The sequence below is a fragment of the Podarcis tiliguerta genome (assembly GCF_965153285.1).
Source record: "Podarcis tiliguerta genome assembly, chromosome: 4".
NCBI classification, from domain to species: domain Eukaryota; kingdom Metazoa; phylum Chordata; class Lepidosauria; order Squamata; family Lacertidae; genus Podarcis; species Podarcis tiliguerta.
The window spans coordinates 91752012-91769028 of record NC_139537.1 but is presented as its reverse complement, the minus strand read 5'-3'; the positions used below and the strand labels follow the sequence as shown (position 1 = coordinate 91769028).

The 17017-nt window shown below is 45.2% G+C and overlaps 2 protein-coding genes across 7 annotated transcripts in view; one reads left to right on the top strand and one right to left on the bottom strand.

The window, feature by feature from the left end:
• DNAJC3 (DnaJ heat shock protein family (Hsp40) member C3) overlaps window positions 1-11616 on the bottom strand; it is a 45774-nt gene extending 34158 nt beyond the window's left edge. Inside the window, exons 1-2 of one of the 2 annotated variants that reach the window (XM_083435845.1) lie at window positions 11500-11616; window positions 1405-1515 (exon numbers count right to left, since the gene is read on the bottom strand). In XM_083435845.1, the coding sequence (XP_083291971.1) occupies window positions 1405-1471 (67 nt within the window). In that variant the 5' untranslated portion in view covers window positions 1472-1515; window positions 11500-11616. Of the gene's footprint in view, window positions 1-1404; window positions 1516-5349; window positions 5582-11499 lie in introns of those variants that run through there. The other variant, XM_083435844.1, reaches the window with a different exon arrangement.
• A 169-nt stretch (window positions 11617-11785) lies between these two features.
• Window positions 11786-17017, top strand: part of DZIP1 (DAZ interacting zinc finger protein 1) — a 31517-nt gene continuing 26285 nt past the window's right edge. For 2 of the 5 annotated variants that reach the window (XM_083435814.1, XM_083435812.1), the window contains exon 1: window positions 11804-12453. In XM_083435814.1, the coding sequence (XP_083291940.1) occupies window positions 11998-12453 (456 nt within the window). In that variant the 5' untranslated portion in view covers window positions 11804-11997. Of the gene's footprint in view, window positions 12454-17017 lie in introns of all 5 variants that reach the window. The other 3 variants (XM_083435813.1, XM_083435816.1, XM_083435815.1) reach the window with 3 other exon arrangements.

The window sequence follows — 17017 nt, the reverse complement described above, 5'->3', positions numbered from 1 at the left end:
TCCTGATCTCTCCCATACATGGGAGATCACATTTGCGTAGCACAAATTTCACATGTAAAGCAGCTCTCCATTCAGAAGGATTCAACTGAAACGGGCAAGCCCCTTGCTGTGAACCAAACCTGGTGCCCCAGGGACAGACAGGCAATTTCTCTTTCCTTGCATCAGTCTCGTTCACATACAAATACAGTTAAAAGTTATAGGACCGGAGTCCTGAATGGAGACCAAGTGCTGGAGCAACCAAAGGCAAGGAGAAAACATGGGGGACAGTTCAGCATTCCTCTCCCACTTACACCTCATACTCACTCCTCCTGCTAAAGCATATGTGGATGAAGGTCCCATATCGGGTCTGGACCCATGCCAGCCTATGGGTCAGTGTGTTAACCCCCAGGATTTCCCTAAGCAGGGCTGAATCGCACTCTGAATACCCCGAGCCCACAGACATCCGGGAGATTTGGATAAGTCCTGTACAATTCACAATATAGACTGCCGTTGCACGCTGCATTCTTCTATCTGCCATGACTAACCAAGGCTAAAGGATGCACCAAGGAGAACTTTACCACCAAGCATGCCCATTTAATGGACAGAAAATTCAAAAGTCACCAGTACTAAGGCATAGGCCTGCTTCAGACCTCATGACCGCAGTCCAATGAACCATTGTTTACCAGCCTAGAAACAAGCCATGTGCCGACATGCACCTTCCTCCCCTCACATGCCTAGTTTAACCATGGTTTCCCTGGTTTCTGAACCAGTAAGCTTTGGCTTAAGGGCTCCCTCAAACCACGATACAAAACTAGGGGTCAGATCTAACTTTGAAGATGTGAACATGTGTGAGGGCCAACCTAAGTTGTTGACTTTTTTTAGGATTGAAGTTGAGCTTTTTTCAGGATTTTGGCCCAGGAGATATTCTGCCACAGGGGCAGGATTTAACCAAACAGCGGGTTGGATTAGGCCCCTGAAACGGACTTTGGACATGCCTGGTATATAGTCTTTCTTTCAGCTGTGGGGCCGGATTGAACCAATTTAACAGGGGCCGGATTTAACCGAACAGCGGGCTGGATTAGGTCCCTGAAACGGACTTTGGACATGCCTGGTATATAGTCTTTCTTTCAGCTGTGGATGGGCGGGGGGGAAGACTCAGCTAAATACGCAGCTCGCCAGGAATTAAAAGAAGAGCAGGCATAACATACTAGAGAACATCGACCAGTGATTCTGAACAAAAGGAACAAGACAGGAGGCAGTGTGCTGCTTATTTTTCAAAATACTAGGTATAAGCAAGAGGAATGGTACACCGAGGAAAAGGTTTTTGTAGATGAACAGTGAACTTGTGGGTAAAAGAGAGGAGAACAAAAATTTGGCAAAAGTCAAACGCTATCAAATGAAATGCAACTGTTTTTCGACACACACCTATGGCAGCGTGGAAGTGAGACAAAGCATCTGCCAGCTGCCCAGCTGCCAACAGCTTCTTTCCCATTTCAAGTTGTTTTTCGACTTCTGCGTTTATCCCACATTCCGCACCTGAATGAAGAAAAAAAATATTTAGTATCGTTAAAAAGAAATTGAATTGTTTTACTATTTTATTTGCTTCCCTCCTCCCTCCAAGCTGATGCCACAACATTATCATACGTGAATATGAATAAAACAGAATAAAAATCTGCATACTCTATCAAGCCATGATGCAATTTCGGTTTCCTTTTCTCAAAGTTAAAACGAGTTCATTCCCTCAGATCATTAAATACGTAATAGTCATAAGATTTATAAAGTTAATTCAGTTTGCTGCCCTCAAGCGCATTTTGTGCTTTCAATGGGGTCACCAACGCAAACAAATACACTTCTGTGTACTTTCTAGCTAGTTGCATTTAGAAAGAAAAGGAAGGAACTAAGGAATATAGAGGTTTTTTAATTCCCCATCCTTTTTTGGTCTTACACCGATTTCCAAATCAAAGTTGCCATTTTCAAGTACAAATAACTTTTCCCTCTCAATGTTCAACAGACTCACTGAGCTCTGACAGCCAATATGATGATTTCCTTCCCCATTTCACGCATCATCACGGACAATAAAAACTCTGGAGGCCAAATTACATTATATCTGCGCAATCTCTTCTTACCTCATGCATGCCCTCAAAAAATATGAAGCGCGGTTATCTGGGTGTTATTAAGAGAAAAACTGAAAGCAAAGTTACGCGAGTGTCTATGGAGGCTGTACAAGACTCTTATTACTTGAGATGAGTGAGCTATAAAGAGTTCAACTTTATCTTACGAAACCAGAGCCAGTATTTATATAGCTAGAAATCATATATAAATGCATGCAAGTGTGTCTCTCAAAGACAAAGTACAAAACTCCAAGATTGCAGTTTTCCACATACAACTACTAAATGTAAAGTCAATTTATTCATTCAGAATAACCATGTACTGCTGAGACTGTCCCACTTTAGATGCTAAGGGCGCTACAGGCTTACCTGCTACCTAGCCTATAGGTCTCAGAGAAGCTCCCTGTAGTTACAAAGCAAAGACAGTGGGGGGGGGGGGAGAGTCGTAACACAATTCTCTCCTTGACGTGCAATTTTTCTAATCCAGGAGTTTTCTACGCCAAAAAACAATATAGCAGGAAACTCCTCCCATCTACAGTCTGAAGTGGTACACTCCATCAGGGCTGTGCCACATGATTATTCTAAATGCATAGGGATGGGGCATCATGCCTTGAAGCAGATGCACACAATGCTTTTAAAGCACATTCAAAGCGCAGGGCTTCCTTCAAAGAAATCTGGGAACTGTAGTTTCCGACACAGAGACACACAATTCCCACCACCCTTAACAAACTACACTTCCAGGACACTCTGAGGGAAGCCATGTGGCTTTAAGTATGCGCTGAGTGTGTTTTAAACTTAATTTTAAAAAATATATAGTGTTGATCTACCTTTGCTCCTCAACATATCTATTTGGAAGTGTCACATGGGGGTTCATCAGAGCTTATTTACAGTTAAATGGTTGCCGAAAAGCACAGCAATAGCACTAGACACAATTCTATTCCTATCACAAGACAAGTGATCGTCATATGTGCCCCTGCAAACTCAGACTATTAGGATTATTTATTTCCTGACATGGAATCTTTCTTCTGACATGGAACCCAAGGTGACATGTATGTTGCTCTTGGGTGGTCACCCAACTGACAAGAACTGGTTCTCAGGTGGCATGGACAAGACCTGCTTAGCTTCAGCAAGGTGGTGGTGACCTTATGTGTCTTCAGGCTATGCCCCACAGCCAATTAATAGACTGCATTATAATAGTATCATACATATGTATGATACTATGGTGACCTATGTATGCTGACCACCAAGTGCACAAATCTATAATGCGTACTGCCTTGATAGCCATAGACCCCAGGTCACAGCCACCCATGTGAGGATAAAGGAAGCATAGAAAGGATGGACTTCGAAACTATTGTGGATGTTGTGATTGTGGAAATTTTTGTTTACACAGTATTTTCCATTGCCTGGTTCACAAATTAAATGCATATGAACCTACACTGAGCCCGAGATCAACTTCTGAGGCCCTTCTTTGTGTGCCTCCTCCAAGAGTTGTCCGGAGGGTGGTAACATGAGAATGGGCCTTTTCTGTGGTGGCTCCCAGTTTGTGGAATGCTCTCCGCAGGGAGACCTGCCTGGCGCCTTCATTATACACCTTTAGGCACCAGGCGAAAACATTCCTCTTCAACCGTCTCTGGCTGAATAACATTCTATTACCTTGTACATGTGTTTGTGTGAAGAGGGTTATTGGTTTTGCTGTGCTTTTGTTTCATTATGTATTTCCTGCTCTCATTTTGTATTTTTATGTTGTGAATCGCCCTGTGACCTTGGATGAAGGGCAGTATACAGATTTAATTAATAATAATAGTATACAAGGAGCTCAGGACAATACACCAACAACAGCTTTTTACGAACAGGAAATGCTGTGTTAATACAATATCGTCACCAGAATTGATATAAATATTTATATCTTCCCACATGCTCAAAGTGCCTCACACACATTATTACATCATTAGAACAGTTCTATAACTTAAGGCAGGATGACAATGTCCTCTCCACTTTACAGCTGGAACAGCTGAGCCTGGAGGAGGTGTAGCTTGCCCAATGTCACTCACAGTGAGATTTGAGCAATGCCGGAAAATAGGCAAGTTTTTAGCTGGACACTTCCCAAACCATATTCTTAAACTGAAATCCTAAACAGTTGCTAGGGAACAAGGCTCACTGAATATAACTGAAATAAGATATGTATAGTGCTGGTCTGAAAAATGCTAGAGGATACTTTTATCATCTTTGAACAGACACAGACAGGACTCCCATTGCAACTCTCTTCTCTCCAACAATTGGCAAAGAGTCATGATCACTACTGGCAAAACTTGAGTCCCTCCCCTTACGGACAACACACAATAGGATCCGTCACACATATTTTCTATGCTACACCACCCAAGCCCCATCCTGAGCCCTGCTAGGGCCACCATTGGGCACCGGCCAGCAGAAGAGCAGGTCTATATTCCACACGTTAACCCACGCTAGACTCTGTAGTGGCCCAAAAAGCCAGCTCACATTTTGCCGTTCACTATTAAGTGGAATTTCACCGACATATCCACCCCCTCTCACCCCAAGGAGGCCAGCTTTGCTGTCATTTTAGGGGGTGAAACTTAATTTTTGCCAATTTCTTCACAGTGAGAGGTCTTCAAAACACGTTTTTGGGTGTGAGGACTTCAAATCTGCTATTATTTTTGTGGCTGGGCAATATTTAGCTTGGTAAGTCTATGTTAAAGCACGTAAACTGCTTTCAGAAAACCAAGTAGTTTTAATTTTACCTTAATAATAATAATAACAACAACATACAATACAACTGCAAGTACTTGGCAGTCATTTCTGAGCATACCTGGATAGCTCGACTAGTTGAGCATGGTGCTAATAACCCCAAGTCTGCGAGTTCCATCAAGATATGGGACAGCTGCATTTTGCAATAAGTTGGACTAGATGATCCTTAGGGTACCTTTCAGCTGTACAATTCCATGGTTTCAGTGCTATTTTACACACTTTCTACTTACCAAGCACATCTGAATCATACTAATTTAGCCAAAACACCCCTTGGATTCCCAAGCGCTGTGACCACCTTTTTAGCACCAGATTTGGAAGTGGGAAAAGTCGACGCGCCCTAAACTGCAGCACCTCATATATTGCCACTGTTTCCCCACCCCTGAAAAACATAACAACCCGCTTAACCTTCCTCCTGGTACTTAACCGCCCTACTTCCCGGTTAAGCAAACGCCCGGGCTTGCCCACCCCAGCCCCGCAGCAGCAAGCGCTTCCTCCTCACCCTGGTAGTGCAGGTCCCACAGGACCAGAAGCAAGGGCAGCGCCGAGCCCAGCCTGCTCGAGTAAGCCCGGGGGGACACCATGCCTGCGGAGCCGCTCCGTCCCCACGTGCGCCGCCCGACCCGCCGAGAAGTTCACTTCGGAACTCTGGAACTCTCAACATTCCGAGCCAGGTTCCACGGGGTGGGTCGTGGGAGCCGCCGATTGGCCGCGCTGGCGCCTGCCCCGCCCCCTCGCAAAGGGGAACGTGGAGGGCAGGAGAAGCGAACTGTCAAAAGTCCCCGCCCCCGGTTGGCTTGAGCATGCGCGTTAAGGGGAACCGAAGCCCGCTGCCGCCCTCACTTCGTGCCCTCACTTTCAGAGCCGAGTTTGTTGTTGCTTAGTCGTTTAGTCGTGTCCGACTCTTCGTGACCCCATGGACCAGAGCACGCCAGGCACTTCTGTCCTCCACTGCCTCCCGCAGTTTGATCAAACTCATGCTGGTAGCTTCAAGAACACCATCCAACCATCTCATCCTCTGTCCTCCCCTTCTCCTTGTGCCCTCCATCTTTCCCAGCATCAGGGTCTTTTCCAGGGAGTCTTCTCTTCTCATGAGGTGGCCAAAGTATTGGAGCCTCAGCTTCACGATCTGTCCTTCCAGTGAGCACTCAGGGCTGATTTCCTTCAGAATGGATAGGTTTGCTCTTCTTGCAGTCCATGGGACTCTCAAGAGTTTCCTCCAGCACCATAATTCAAAAGCATCAATTCTTCAGCGATCAGCCTTCTTTATGGTCCAGCTCTCACTTCCATACATCACTACTGGGAAAACCATGGCTTTTACTATACGGACCTTTGTTGGCAAGGTGATGTCTCTACTTTTTAAGATGCTGTCTAGGTTTGTCATTTCTTTTCTCCCAAGAAGCAGGCGTCTTTTAATTTCGTGACTGCTGTCACCATCTGCAGTGATCAGCGCCGAGTTTACCTGTTGCCAACTTCGCGATTGGTCTTGTTTCGGATGACATTTCTTTTAAAAGACAGAATTGGTTTCCGAATTTCTGCTGAAGAGGCAAATGTGCGCTTTCGAGTTACACTGATCTCTCCCCCCCCCCCCCCGCAAGGACACAGAATCCTAAAATTGTAGAGTTGGAAGGGACCCCAAAGGTCAGCTAGTCCAACCCTCTGCAATAGAGGAATCTCTGCTGGATCATACATGTCAGGGGGTCAGCCAACCTCTGCTTAAAAGCCTCCAGTGAAGGAGAGCCCGTCAGAGACGGTTTTAGGGCATTTGGCTGCACCGGGTGCCGATCTCACAGTGGGAGCCGCAACAATTATGTAGAACCGAGTGCAAGAGGTGTGTGTGTGTGTGTGTGTGTGTGTGTGTGTATGTCACTGAATTTAGCATCACACAGGGTGCTGCTGAGGTTTGAGAGCCCAAAGTTCACCTCTGAGTCCATGACCTCTCATGGGAGTTTGTTCCACTATCAGAAGGTTCTTCCTGATGTTCATAGGAGCCAACTCTCCCACAATAAAATATTTGCCCACCCCCAAGTTGATGGGCATTGCCATTCAAATAGGGGCGTGTGTGTGATGTCTTGTGATCGATTATATGGGGTGGGGTTTTCCTGGCCTCCCCCCCCCATATTTTATTCAAGTTGTCACCCCTGCTGATGTTGATTGGAACATTGGTAGGCAACCTAAGGCCTGGGGGCCGGATGTGGCCCAATCGCCTTCTAAATCCAGCCCGCAGACAGTCCGGGAATCAGCATATTTTTACATGAGTAGAATGTGTCCTTTTATTTAAAATGCATCTCTGGGTTATTTCTGGGGCATAGGAATTCGTTCATTAATTTTTTTCAAAATATAGCCCGGCCCCCCACAAGGTCTGAGGGACAGTGGACCGGCCCCCGCTGAAAAAGTTTGCTGATCCCTGATTTGGAATCTCTTTTCTTGTACTTGGAAGCCATTGGTTGGGTCCTACCCTCCGGAGCAGGAGAAAATGAGCTTGCTCCATCTTCCATGTGACTGACAGCCCTTAAGATATTTGACAATGGTTATCATATCTCCTCTCAGTCACCTCTTTACCAACTCCCTGGAGGTAAGCACTTAAAAAGGAAAAGTAACCTGGTAGGCTGATAGTGACCAGGCAACAAGAAGTGTCCTCCATGAGTTTAGGTGCTTTAAATGTAAAAAAAAAATAAAATGCCACAAACACCCACTAGAGGCCACTAAAATTATTCTAATAAATATAGGTATGTGTATTAAAGGCATTGGTGTACAGTACTAACTTATGAATGGCTGCTTTTGGCTGAACACAGCCTCGTCATTTTTTGTGACGTTGCATTTATGTGATGTTGCAATACTATAGCCAATATTCTCTACTTACCTAGAGAAACAAAATAGTTGGATTATTTAGATTAGTTTTGTTTTTAAAAAACAGTAGTACCAAAATAATGTATACAGTACAGTTGCGGACAGTGCAGTGTTACACAGGAGGAGTGCGGTGATTGCACCTTTAAGATCAGCAAAACATTGCGCTGTCCGCAAAGACGTCACACGGCAAAAATTGACTGCCTACAGCCTCCCTCCCAGCTGTGTGGCGGGCAGAGTGGGAGGAGGCAAGCAGAATACGGAGGCCCCGTAGGAAAGGCAAAAAGTGCTAAAAGTAATTGGATAAAAAACCTTCACCACTCCCCCCCCCCCCGAAAAAAAGCTCAGCGATTGCCAGCGAGGGAACAGCTGATAGGCAGCCTGTTAGACGCACATGGCTGTTAGCCTCTGGGCAATCCTCCCCCCATTTTTTTTCATCAACTCAGGGCAATTTCCCCCCATTTCTTAATTTGGCGTCCCCAAAAATAGGGGGCGTCCTAAAATGGGGGTGTCCAATACACGGAAAAATACGGTATATAAAGCTACTTCAAATACAATGATACCTCTGGTTAAGAACTTAATTCGTTCTGGAGGTCCGTTCTTAACCTGAAACTGTTCTTAACCTGAGGTACCACTTTAGCTATTGGGGCCTCCTGCTGCCGTTGAGCTGCCGCTATGCGATTTCTGTTCTCATCCTGAAGCAAAGTTCTTAACCCGAGGTACTATTTCTGGGTTATCGGAGTCTGTAACGTGAAGCGTATGTAACCCAAGGTGTTTGTAATAATAATAATAATAAATTTTATTTATATCCTGCCCTCCCCAGCCGGAGCCGGGCTCAGGGCGGCTAACAACACTAAAATAGTGCAACATTATAAAAACATTATAAAAATTAATTAAAATCAAAATTGATGGCAACCATAAACTAAAATTCTGTAGAGATTGTAACCCGAGGTACCACTGTACATATAGAAAGGGCTGTCACATGGAAGATGGATCAATCTTGCTTTTTCCTGCTCTGGTAGGTAGGACCTGAACTAACAATTTCAAGTTACAAGAAAGGAGACTAAACATCAGGAAGAACTTTCTGAGAGTAAGAGGTCTTAGACAGTGGAACGAACTCTCTTGGAAGGTGGTGGACTCTCCTTCCTTGGAGGTTTTAAAGCAGAGGTTATATGTCCATCTGTCATGGATGCTTTAGTTGAGATCCTGCAGTGTGGGGGGTTGGACTAGTTAACCCTCGCAGTCTCTTCCAACTCTACAATTCTATGATTCTAATTGCTTTTTACCACATTAGCTATCGGATCCTGCAGTTCTGCCTGGGGATTCTCCTGCAATTGCATGCAAAGAGGATGCATTTGTTATTGTTCTGCATTGAGATCCTCTTGCCAGCAGGGCCACTCAGCTACACTGCTGACAATTCCAAGAACCCTCTCATCTCCATGTTTCTTCCCTCTTGCAGATAATGGGATTAGCCTTGGCGAAGAAAAGAGGCGGGGAAGAGAAATGAGTCCAGAGAAGCAGCCAGTTGGGTTGAGGTCCATGCAAAGAAGAGAGGGGGAATCCAATCCCCTTGGGGACAAGCAAGGGGTGGAGGCTGTGCAAGCGAGGCTGCAATGCAACCCACCCACCGTCTTTTACTGAAGGAGGTGCAATTCAGCAAGCGGATATTGAAGGACACTGCCTGGGCACAAGCTAAGAGAATCCCCAGGACAGAGGAGGGGATGTTGTTGTGGCTGCTTAGCAATACTGCATGCGTGTCTCTGGGCTCTTGCTGTGGAGCTGAGTGACTGCTGGGATAGCACCAGCTACTACAGCAGATTTTCGATTTCATTTTTAAAAAGGTTATTTATGCATGCTACTACATGGGCCCATGTTTTATTAGCTCCAAAATGGAAAAGGAGTGAGGTCCCAACCAAAGAAGATTGGCAACTCAAGTCGACAGAATATGCACAACTTGTAGACTTAACATGTAGAATAAGAGAACAAGAAGGACATACGTTTAAAGAAGATTTGAAAATGTTTATTGAATATATGGAAAATAATTACAGCTGAAAATGCTGGCAGCATTAAAATAAATTCAACAGTGTAAATACGTTTTGATGGATGCAATCAGGAAATACTGAATGATATATTTTTGGTACAATATGCAGGGATTTATGATATATAAAATGAACCATGGAAAGAAAATAAAGGAAGTCATTGATATCTTAAGGATGTAAAATGAGTATTTTAAATTGTACGTCAGAAAAGTTAATTTTTTATATATATATATATATATATATATATATACCCGATTTCAATTACATATATATTTCTGATTTCCCCCCACCAACACTCTTATGGTGGGATAGCTTGGTTGGTAGAGCATGAGACTCTTAACCTCCAGTTTGGTTAAAATATTCCTGCATTGCAGGGGGTTGGACTAGATGACCCTCGTGTCCATTCCAACTCTACAATTCTATGGTCCTATGATTCCTTGCGCAACTACACTTCCCAGAGCCTCGTTGTAAAGCTCCTTTCTTTGCAGCAGGGGCAGGCCAAGCAGGGAAAAGGGAGATGGGTCTTCTTCACTTAGGCCCTGGAGGCCTGGCTCTCCCTTCCTCTGCCCCGCTGCTGTCTTCTTTTGAAGGTGGCCAGACGTTTGTTGCAAAAATTAAAATGCATTTAACATGCCCAATAACACATTTCTTTTTCAGCCTAGCTAAGCATCCCACCTCCCAGTTGCAAGGAATAAAGTTTGCACAGGCGTGCAGCATTTGAATTTTAGCCCGCATTAGAAGCAAATCCCAATGTCTCCAATATGAATTCCCAAGCAATTTGTTTAGTTTTGCAACTTTATTTCCCGCACTGGGCCTTTAGTAAGCTGTGTAATCGATCGGTGCATCTTAAATTTACGTCTGCATTGATTAAGACTGCCAGCTTTAATCTGTATAACTGGTGGCTTAATTAACTTGCATATAAATCTGCAGATTAAAATCCCTTCTCCATTAATTAGTGAGATTGTAATTGAAGGCAAGCGTAGTGCTGTGCAGGAAACCCACACCTGACTCCTCAGGGTGCTAAAATTCACTGGGGGACGGGGAACAACGACAGGGGACTTAACAGTGCAATCCTCTCTATGTCTATTTAGAAGTAAATCTAATTAAACTCAATAGATGATGACTATTATTATTAATTGAATTTATATACCACTCTATACCCGGAGGTCTTGGGGTGGTTCACAGAAAAGATCAACATAAAAACCACAATATATATAATCAAAATAACCCCCCCCCCCAAAGAACCACATTTTAAAAGGGCACAGCTATTTTGCAGGCTGTGTAGAGCCAGGAGGGAGATAATAATCAATAATACGTTTAGAGAAGATTGGAAAACCTTTATTGAATATATAGGAAATTATTGTGTACAGCTGAAAACGCTGGCAGCGTTAAAATAAACTCAACAGTGTAAATAAGTTTTGATGGATGTAATAATGGAAAACAGATTGGTATAGTTTTGCTCAGTGAAGGGGTACGCATGCCCCTAAACATTTTGTGAATCCTTGTGCTTTTGTCCATTTACTGTATTTATTTCCCCCGATCTGAACTATAAAATGGTGATTTTCTTGAGTCAAAATGAGAGTACCCCTAAACATTTATATATATATTTTTTAAAAAGCACTGTTTTTCGTAAAATATGCAAGGATATAAGATATGTAAAATGAACCATGGAAAGAGAAGGGGAGTCATCGATATTTTAAGGATGTAAAAATGAGTACTTTAAATTTTAAAACAGAAAATGCAATAAAAATTAAATATATACTCACTGTACAGTATATAAAAGGAGGGAGAATCCGGCCGGCTAGTTACCTCCTAGCTTGCAGCACGTTTGCAGGGTCCGGTTTCGAATTGGACAGGGGGCGAGAGAACTTCCCGGGGGAGGGCTTGTTTGGGTGTGTGGGGTGTGTGTATGTGTGGTGTATGTTGTGTGCGGGGGGTGGACTAGATGACCCTGGGCGCCTTTTCCCCCTCCATTCTCATACGAGGGCTCGCGACCGCCTCACCTGGCCTCGCAGGAGCCTAGGCGGGCCGCGGTCGACCAGGCCCCGTTCCCATAGCAACGCGCGCGACGCGCCGCCAGAAGCGCCAGGCGGCCGCTGGGCCTAGATCCGCCGGGCCGCGCAGAGGGCTCCTTCCCGCCTTCCCCTCACTGCGGGGCCGGCCGGGGGATGCGAGGCGACCCCGGGGGAGGGCGGCCGGGCCCCACTGCCGACTAACGGGCCTCCTCCTTCCCCCTCAGCCCTAGCGCGCTGCTGTTCTCGAGCATGGCTTCCCCGGCCCCGTCCGTCCCCGCCTTCCAGTTCCGCCCGCGGCTGGATCCCCCGGACTGGCGGCGCCTGAGCGCCGTGGACGTGGACCGGGTGGCGGCCGAGGTGGACGTGGCGGCGCTGCAGGAGCACCTGGCGCACGTGGCCTTCTGCGACGCCGGCCGGGAGCGCTGCCCGCGGTGCCAGGCGCCCGCCGACCCGCTGCTGCTGAGGCTCCTCCGCCTGGCGCAGCTGAGCCTCGAGTACCTGCTGCACTGCCAGGACTACCTGGGCGCCCAGCTCCGCGCCACCCAGGAGCTGCTCAGGGCCGCCGACGCCCACCGGGACCTGCTGGCCAAGGACGTGGCCCGGGGAGCTCAGGAGGCCCGGCTGCTCCGGGAGGAGTGCAAGAGGCGGAAGAAGATCATCGGCACCCAGCAGATGATGCTCCAGGCGGGCGCCGCCTGCCACCAGGTGGGCGCATGGGTGGGTGTAGGGGACAGTGGAGGGTAGGAGGAGAGGGTGCACCAGTTTATCTGCACTTGGCTACTGGCAAGGTGCCCCAGGGCCGGTGGCCAACCCGCCATGCGCCCTTCTGATGTTTAGTCGTGTCCGACTCTTCGTGACCCCATGGACCAGAGCATGCCAAGCACTCCTGTCTTCCACTGCCTCCTGCAGTTTGGTCAAACTCATGTTAGTAGCTTTGAGAACACTGTCCAACCATCTCGTCCTCTGTCGTCCCCTTCTCCTTGTGCCCTCCATCTTTCCCAGCATCAGGGTCTTTTCCAGGGAGTCTTCTGTTCTCATGAGGTGGCCAAAGTATTGGAGCCTCAGCTTCACGATCTGTCCTTCCAGTGAGCACTCAGGGCTGATTTCCTTCAGAATGGATAGGTTTGATCTTCTTGCAGTCCATGGGACTCTCAAGAGTCTCCTCCAGCACCATAATTCAAAAGCACCAATTCCTCCTCGATCAGCCTTCTTTGTGGTCCAGCTCTCACTTCCATACATCATTACTGGGAAAACCATAGGTTTAACTATATGGACCTTTGTTGGCAAGGTGATGTCTCTGCTTTTTAAGTTGCTGTCTAGGTTTGTCATTGCTTTTCTTTCAAGAAGCAGGCATCTTTTAATTTTATGACTGCTGTTCACCATCTGCAGTGATCATGGAGCCCAAGAAAGTAAAATCTCTCACTGCCTCCATTTCTTCCCCTTCTATTTGCCAGGAGGTGATGGGCCCAGTGGCCATGATCTTCGTTTTTTTGATGTTGAGCTTCAGACCATATTTTGCGCTCTCCTCTTTCACCCTCATTAAGTAGTTCTTTAATTCCTCCTCACTTTCTGCATCAAAGTTGTGTCATCTGCATATCTGAGGTTGTTGATATTTCTTCCGGCAATCTTAATTCCGGCTTGGGATTCATCCAGCCCAGCCATTCGCATGATGAATTCTGCATATAAATTAAATAAGCAGGGAGACAATATACAGCCTTGCCATACTCCTTTCCCAATTTTGAACCAATTAGTTGTTCCATATCCAGTTCTAACTGTAGCTTCTTGTCCCACATAGAGATTTCTCAGGAGACAGATGAGGTGATCAGGCACTCCCATTTCTTTAAGAACTTGCCATAGTTTGCTTTGGTTGACACAGTCAAAGGCTTTTGCGTAGTCATTGAAGCAGAAGTAGATGTTTTTCTGGAACTCTCTAGCTTTCTCCATAATCTAGAACATGTTTGCAAATTGGTCTCTGGTCCCTCTGCCCCTTAGAAATGCAGCTTGCACTTCTGGGAGTTCTCGGTCCTTAGGCAAGGCTAAACTGCTTACATGCACACACACCAAAATTGCACGTACACCCCACCCCAAAATTGCAAACTTAAGTTTTTTAAAAAAACAGCTAGGAAAAACGAAAGTGCAAAAATGCTAGATTTAAATCAAAATTGCAAACTTAAGTTTTTCAAAGATCAGGTAGGAAAAACGAAAAGCACCAAACGGCTAGATTTATCTGAGATCGCAAGATCTAGGCTTATCGCAGATCTCAGCAGCAAAGCCGTCTTTGATTATCTTCAATTGCAAAATCTAAATCTATCTTAGATCTTGGTAGTGTATTCATAATAATAATCATAGTAATAATATTTATAACCCGTCCACCTGGCTGGGTTTCCAATCTTACTTTGCTATCAGTGATTGCTAGAGAAGAATCATTTGCAGCACTGAAATGACTTCTCAGCAGTGCAAGCCTGGGCATTGTATATGAAGGTCCTGGGCTGCCCAGACAACACATGGCATCCATATATCTCAGGAGACAATGGAAGAATGATACAAGAGAGACATGTTCTATTACAGGGGGACTTCTATTACATGAAAGTCTGATTTTGTTGCTACAGGTGCCACATTGTGTATCAGGCGCTCCACCAGTTAAACTCAATCCCCGAAGGTGCACTCTTCCATTGTCTTCTGAGACAGATGGATGCCAACAATGTTATTCTGAACCCCAACAATTGATTATCATTACCTTAGATGGGTTACACAGACTCCCGTGTTAAACTAAATACAGAGGGCTAATAGAGTTCTGCTCCCTAGACAATCCTTGGTGAATAACAATAAGACTAGCCTAAAAGTGGCATTACTGCTATGTCTTTTTTAGGTTTTCAGAACTCAGGATAATCATGTTTTAGGACTCTGTATTAGCATAGGTTCAGTATGTTGTGGTACATCTGAGAGCTCGGGTTATAAAGTATCCATAGAAATTGTGAACGTAGAATCAAGAGTTGGAAGAGGTGCCCTGCCTCTTCTTTAAGGCTCCCAAACAGTGCAGTAACTTTTCAGTTTCACATCATTTTGAGCCATAAACATTAAATGTTGTCACTTTACACAACTTGTGTTGGTAGTTTTCACTGTATCCATTGAGAATAGGACAAGAAGTGAATGGGGCTAATGTTGAAATGAAGTTGCTTTAAGGAGCCCAGCTCCAAACAATATCCCTTTTCACTGTGTGGGAAAGCCTTGCAGTTACATATAATCGATGTTTATTTATGAATAAGTTCATTTCAGTAGCTCCATGCAAGACCTATCCCCAATAAGCATAAAACACTAATGTACCATGAGCTAAAGTAATCGAATGAAGGGTAATGCATGCAACCGCTACATGGAATTGGCAACATTTCAACATGAGTGTTTGTTTGGATAAAGATATTTCACAGCTGATTTAATACATTAAATCCTAGTATGTTTCAGCAGAAGATATCTGTGGCTTGCTGGCATTTCCCTGGCACTCAGTCCTTGACTATCCAAGCTTTGCATGTTCTTGCATTTATCCAACAAAAATGTAACTTAATTATTTATACCCTTAGTAGTTCTTTCAAGGAATTTATATTTAATCACATAGCAGCTATCAGTTGCAGGATTTTAAATAGTTGATGGGGATTGGGAATTCAGCAACAAGAATCTGGTTCTGAATCTGCTGAGCCATTACACACATTTCACATCATATGAGCTGATCCTCCTAAATGTATAGTAGCATGTTACTGAAGAAGATGTGCAAGTTTGAAGTGCATTAAAAGAGCAACAGATTTTGAGACCATGTGTCTACAAATCAGAAGCAAAATAATCTCCCTTTTGCACCAGCAAAATCTGCTCTGGTGTTATGTCCACCTGCCCCTAAGTAGCACAAGTCCTAGATGTCCTTTACTAGATGTTGGACGCAGGTGGCACTGTGGTCTAAACCACTGAGCCTCTTGGGCTTGCCGAATCCCCACGATGGGGTTTGAATCCCCACGATGGGGTGAGCTTCCATTGCTCTGTCCCAGCTCCTGCCAACCTAGCAGTTTGAAAGCACACCAGTGCAAGTAGATAAATAGGTACCGCTGCGGCAGGAAGGTAAATGGCATTTCTGTGCTCTCTGGTTTCTGTCATGGTGTTCCATTGTGCCAGAAGTGGTTTAGTCATGCTGGTCACATGACCCGGAAAGCTATCTGTGGACAAACGTGGGCTCCCTCGGCCTGAAAGCGAGATGAGTGCTGCAACCCCATACTTGCCTTTGACTGGACTGAACCGTCCAGGGGTCCTTTACCTTTTACCTTTATTAGATGTCCTAGCTTTGGGATAGCAGCCGCTGCCTTCATTTTGTTTCACATTCTAGTAGCGATAGTAGTGACACTGTTTTTCCTCAATCACTGGCACAATTTTTGAAAAGGTGATTTTGGGGGGGGGGGGTTAATGGGGGGGAGGAAACCTGCCTTCCATATGATACATAAGATCAGGTTGCAAGAATGATCTAGTGTAAGTAGTTGTTTACACATTGGCACTCTGATCCAAATATTCTTACTGGTGCCTGTTCCTGTAACACTGGAATAATATGATGGTTTAGTCCAGAAACAGGCACATCCTAAACATGTATTTACCGGTGCAACTGTTAGGTTCAGGCCAGAGTGTTGGATAGAGTGTTGAACTAGGACTTAGGAGACCGGAGTTCGAATCCTCACTCAGCCATGAAGTTCATTGTGTGGCCTTGGGCCAGTCCCTGCTTCTCAGCCTAGCCTACCTCATAGGGTTTTTGTGGGGATTAAATGTGGAGAGGCAGAACCAATGTGCCCCGCCTTGAGCTAACTGAAGAAAAAGGTGAGAGATAAAAGCAATAAACAAATGGATAAAGGTACTTAATTCTTCTCCAAAGCTGTAATCTTGTGCCTAGTTGCTGGAGTATAAGGCCCAGAGACTGGTGATGCTAGCATATGCATAACTGATAGCAGGATCAAACCCATTCACAATCCAGTTAGAGCTTTGTGCCTGTTCCCTCATCTAGCAGCCAGGACTGCACATGTGATAGTGCTGATCAGTTGTTCAACACAGGAAGGTATGGGTTTTGATTTATGCTTCTCCACCCCCACATCCTGAACAGGACATTACTGCTGTTCTTGATAGTCTCTCCAATGATTTTTCATGCAGAGTGCCAATTTGCCGGGTGGAACGTCTCCCCTTAGGTTCCCACATGCAGGGATCTTAATATAAAATGCACCTCTTAATATAAAACATGTCTAGTTGGCAA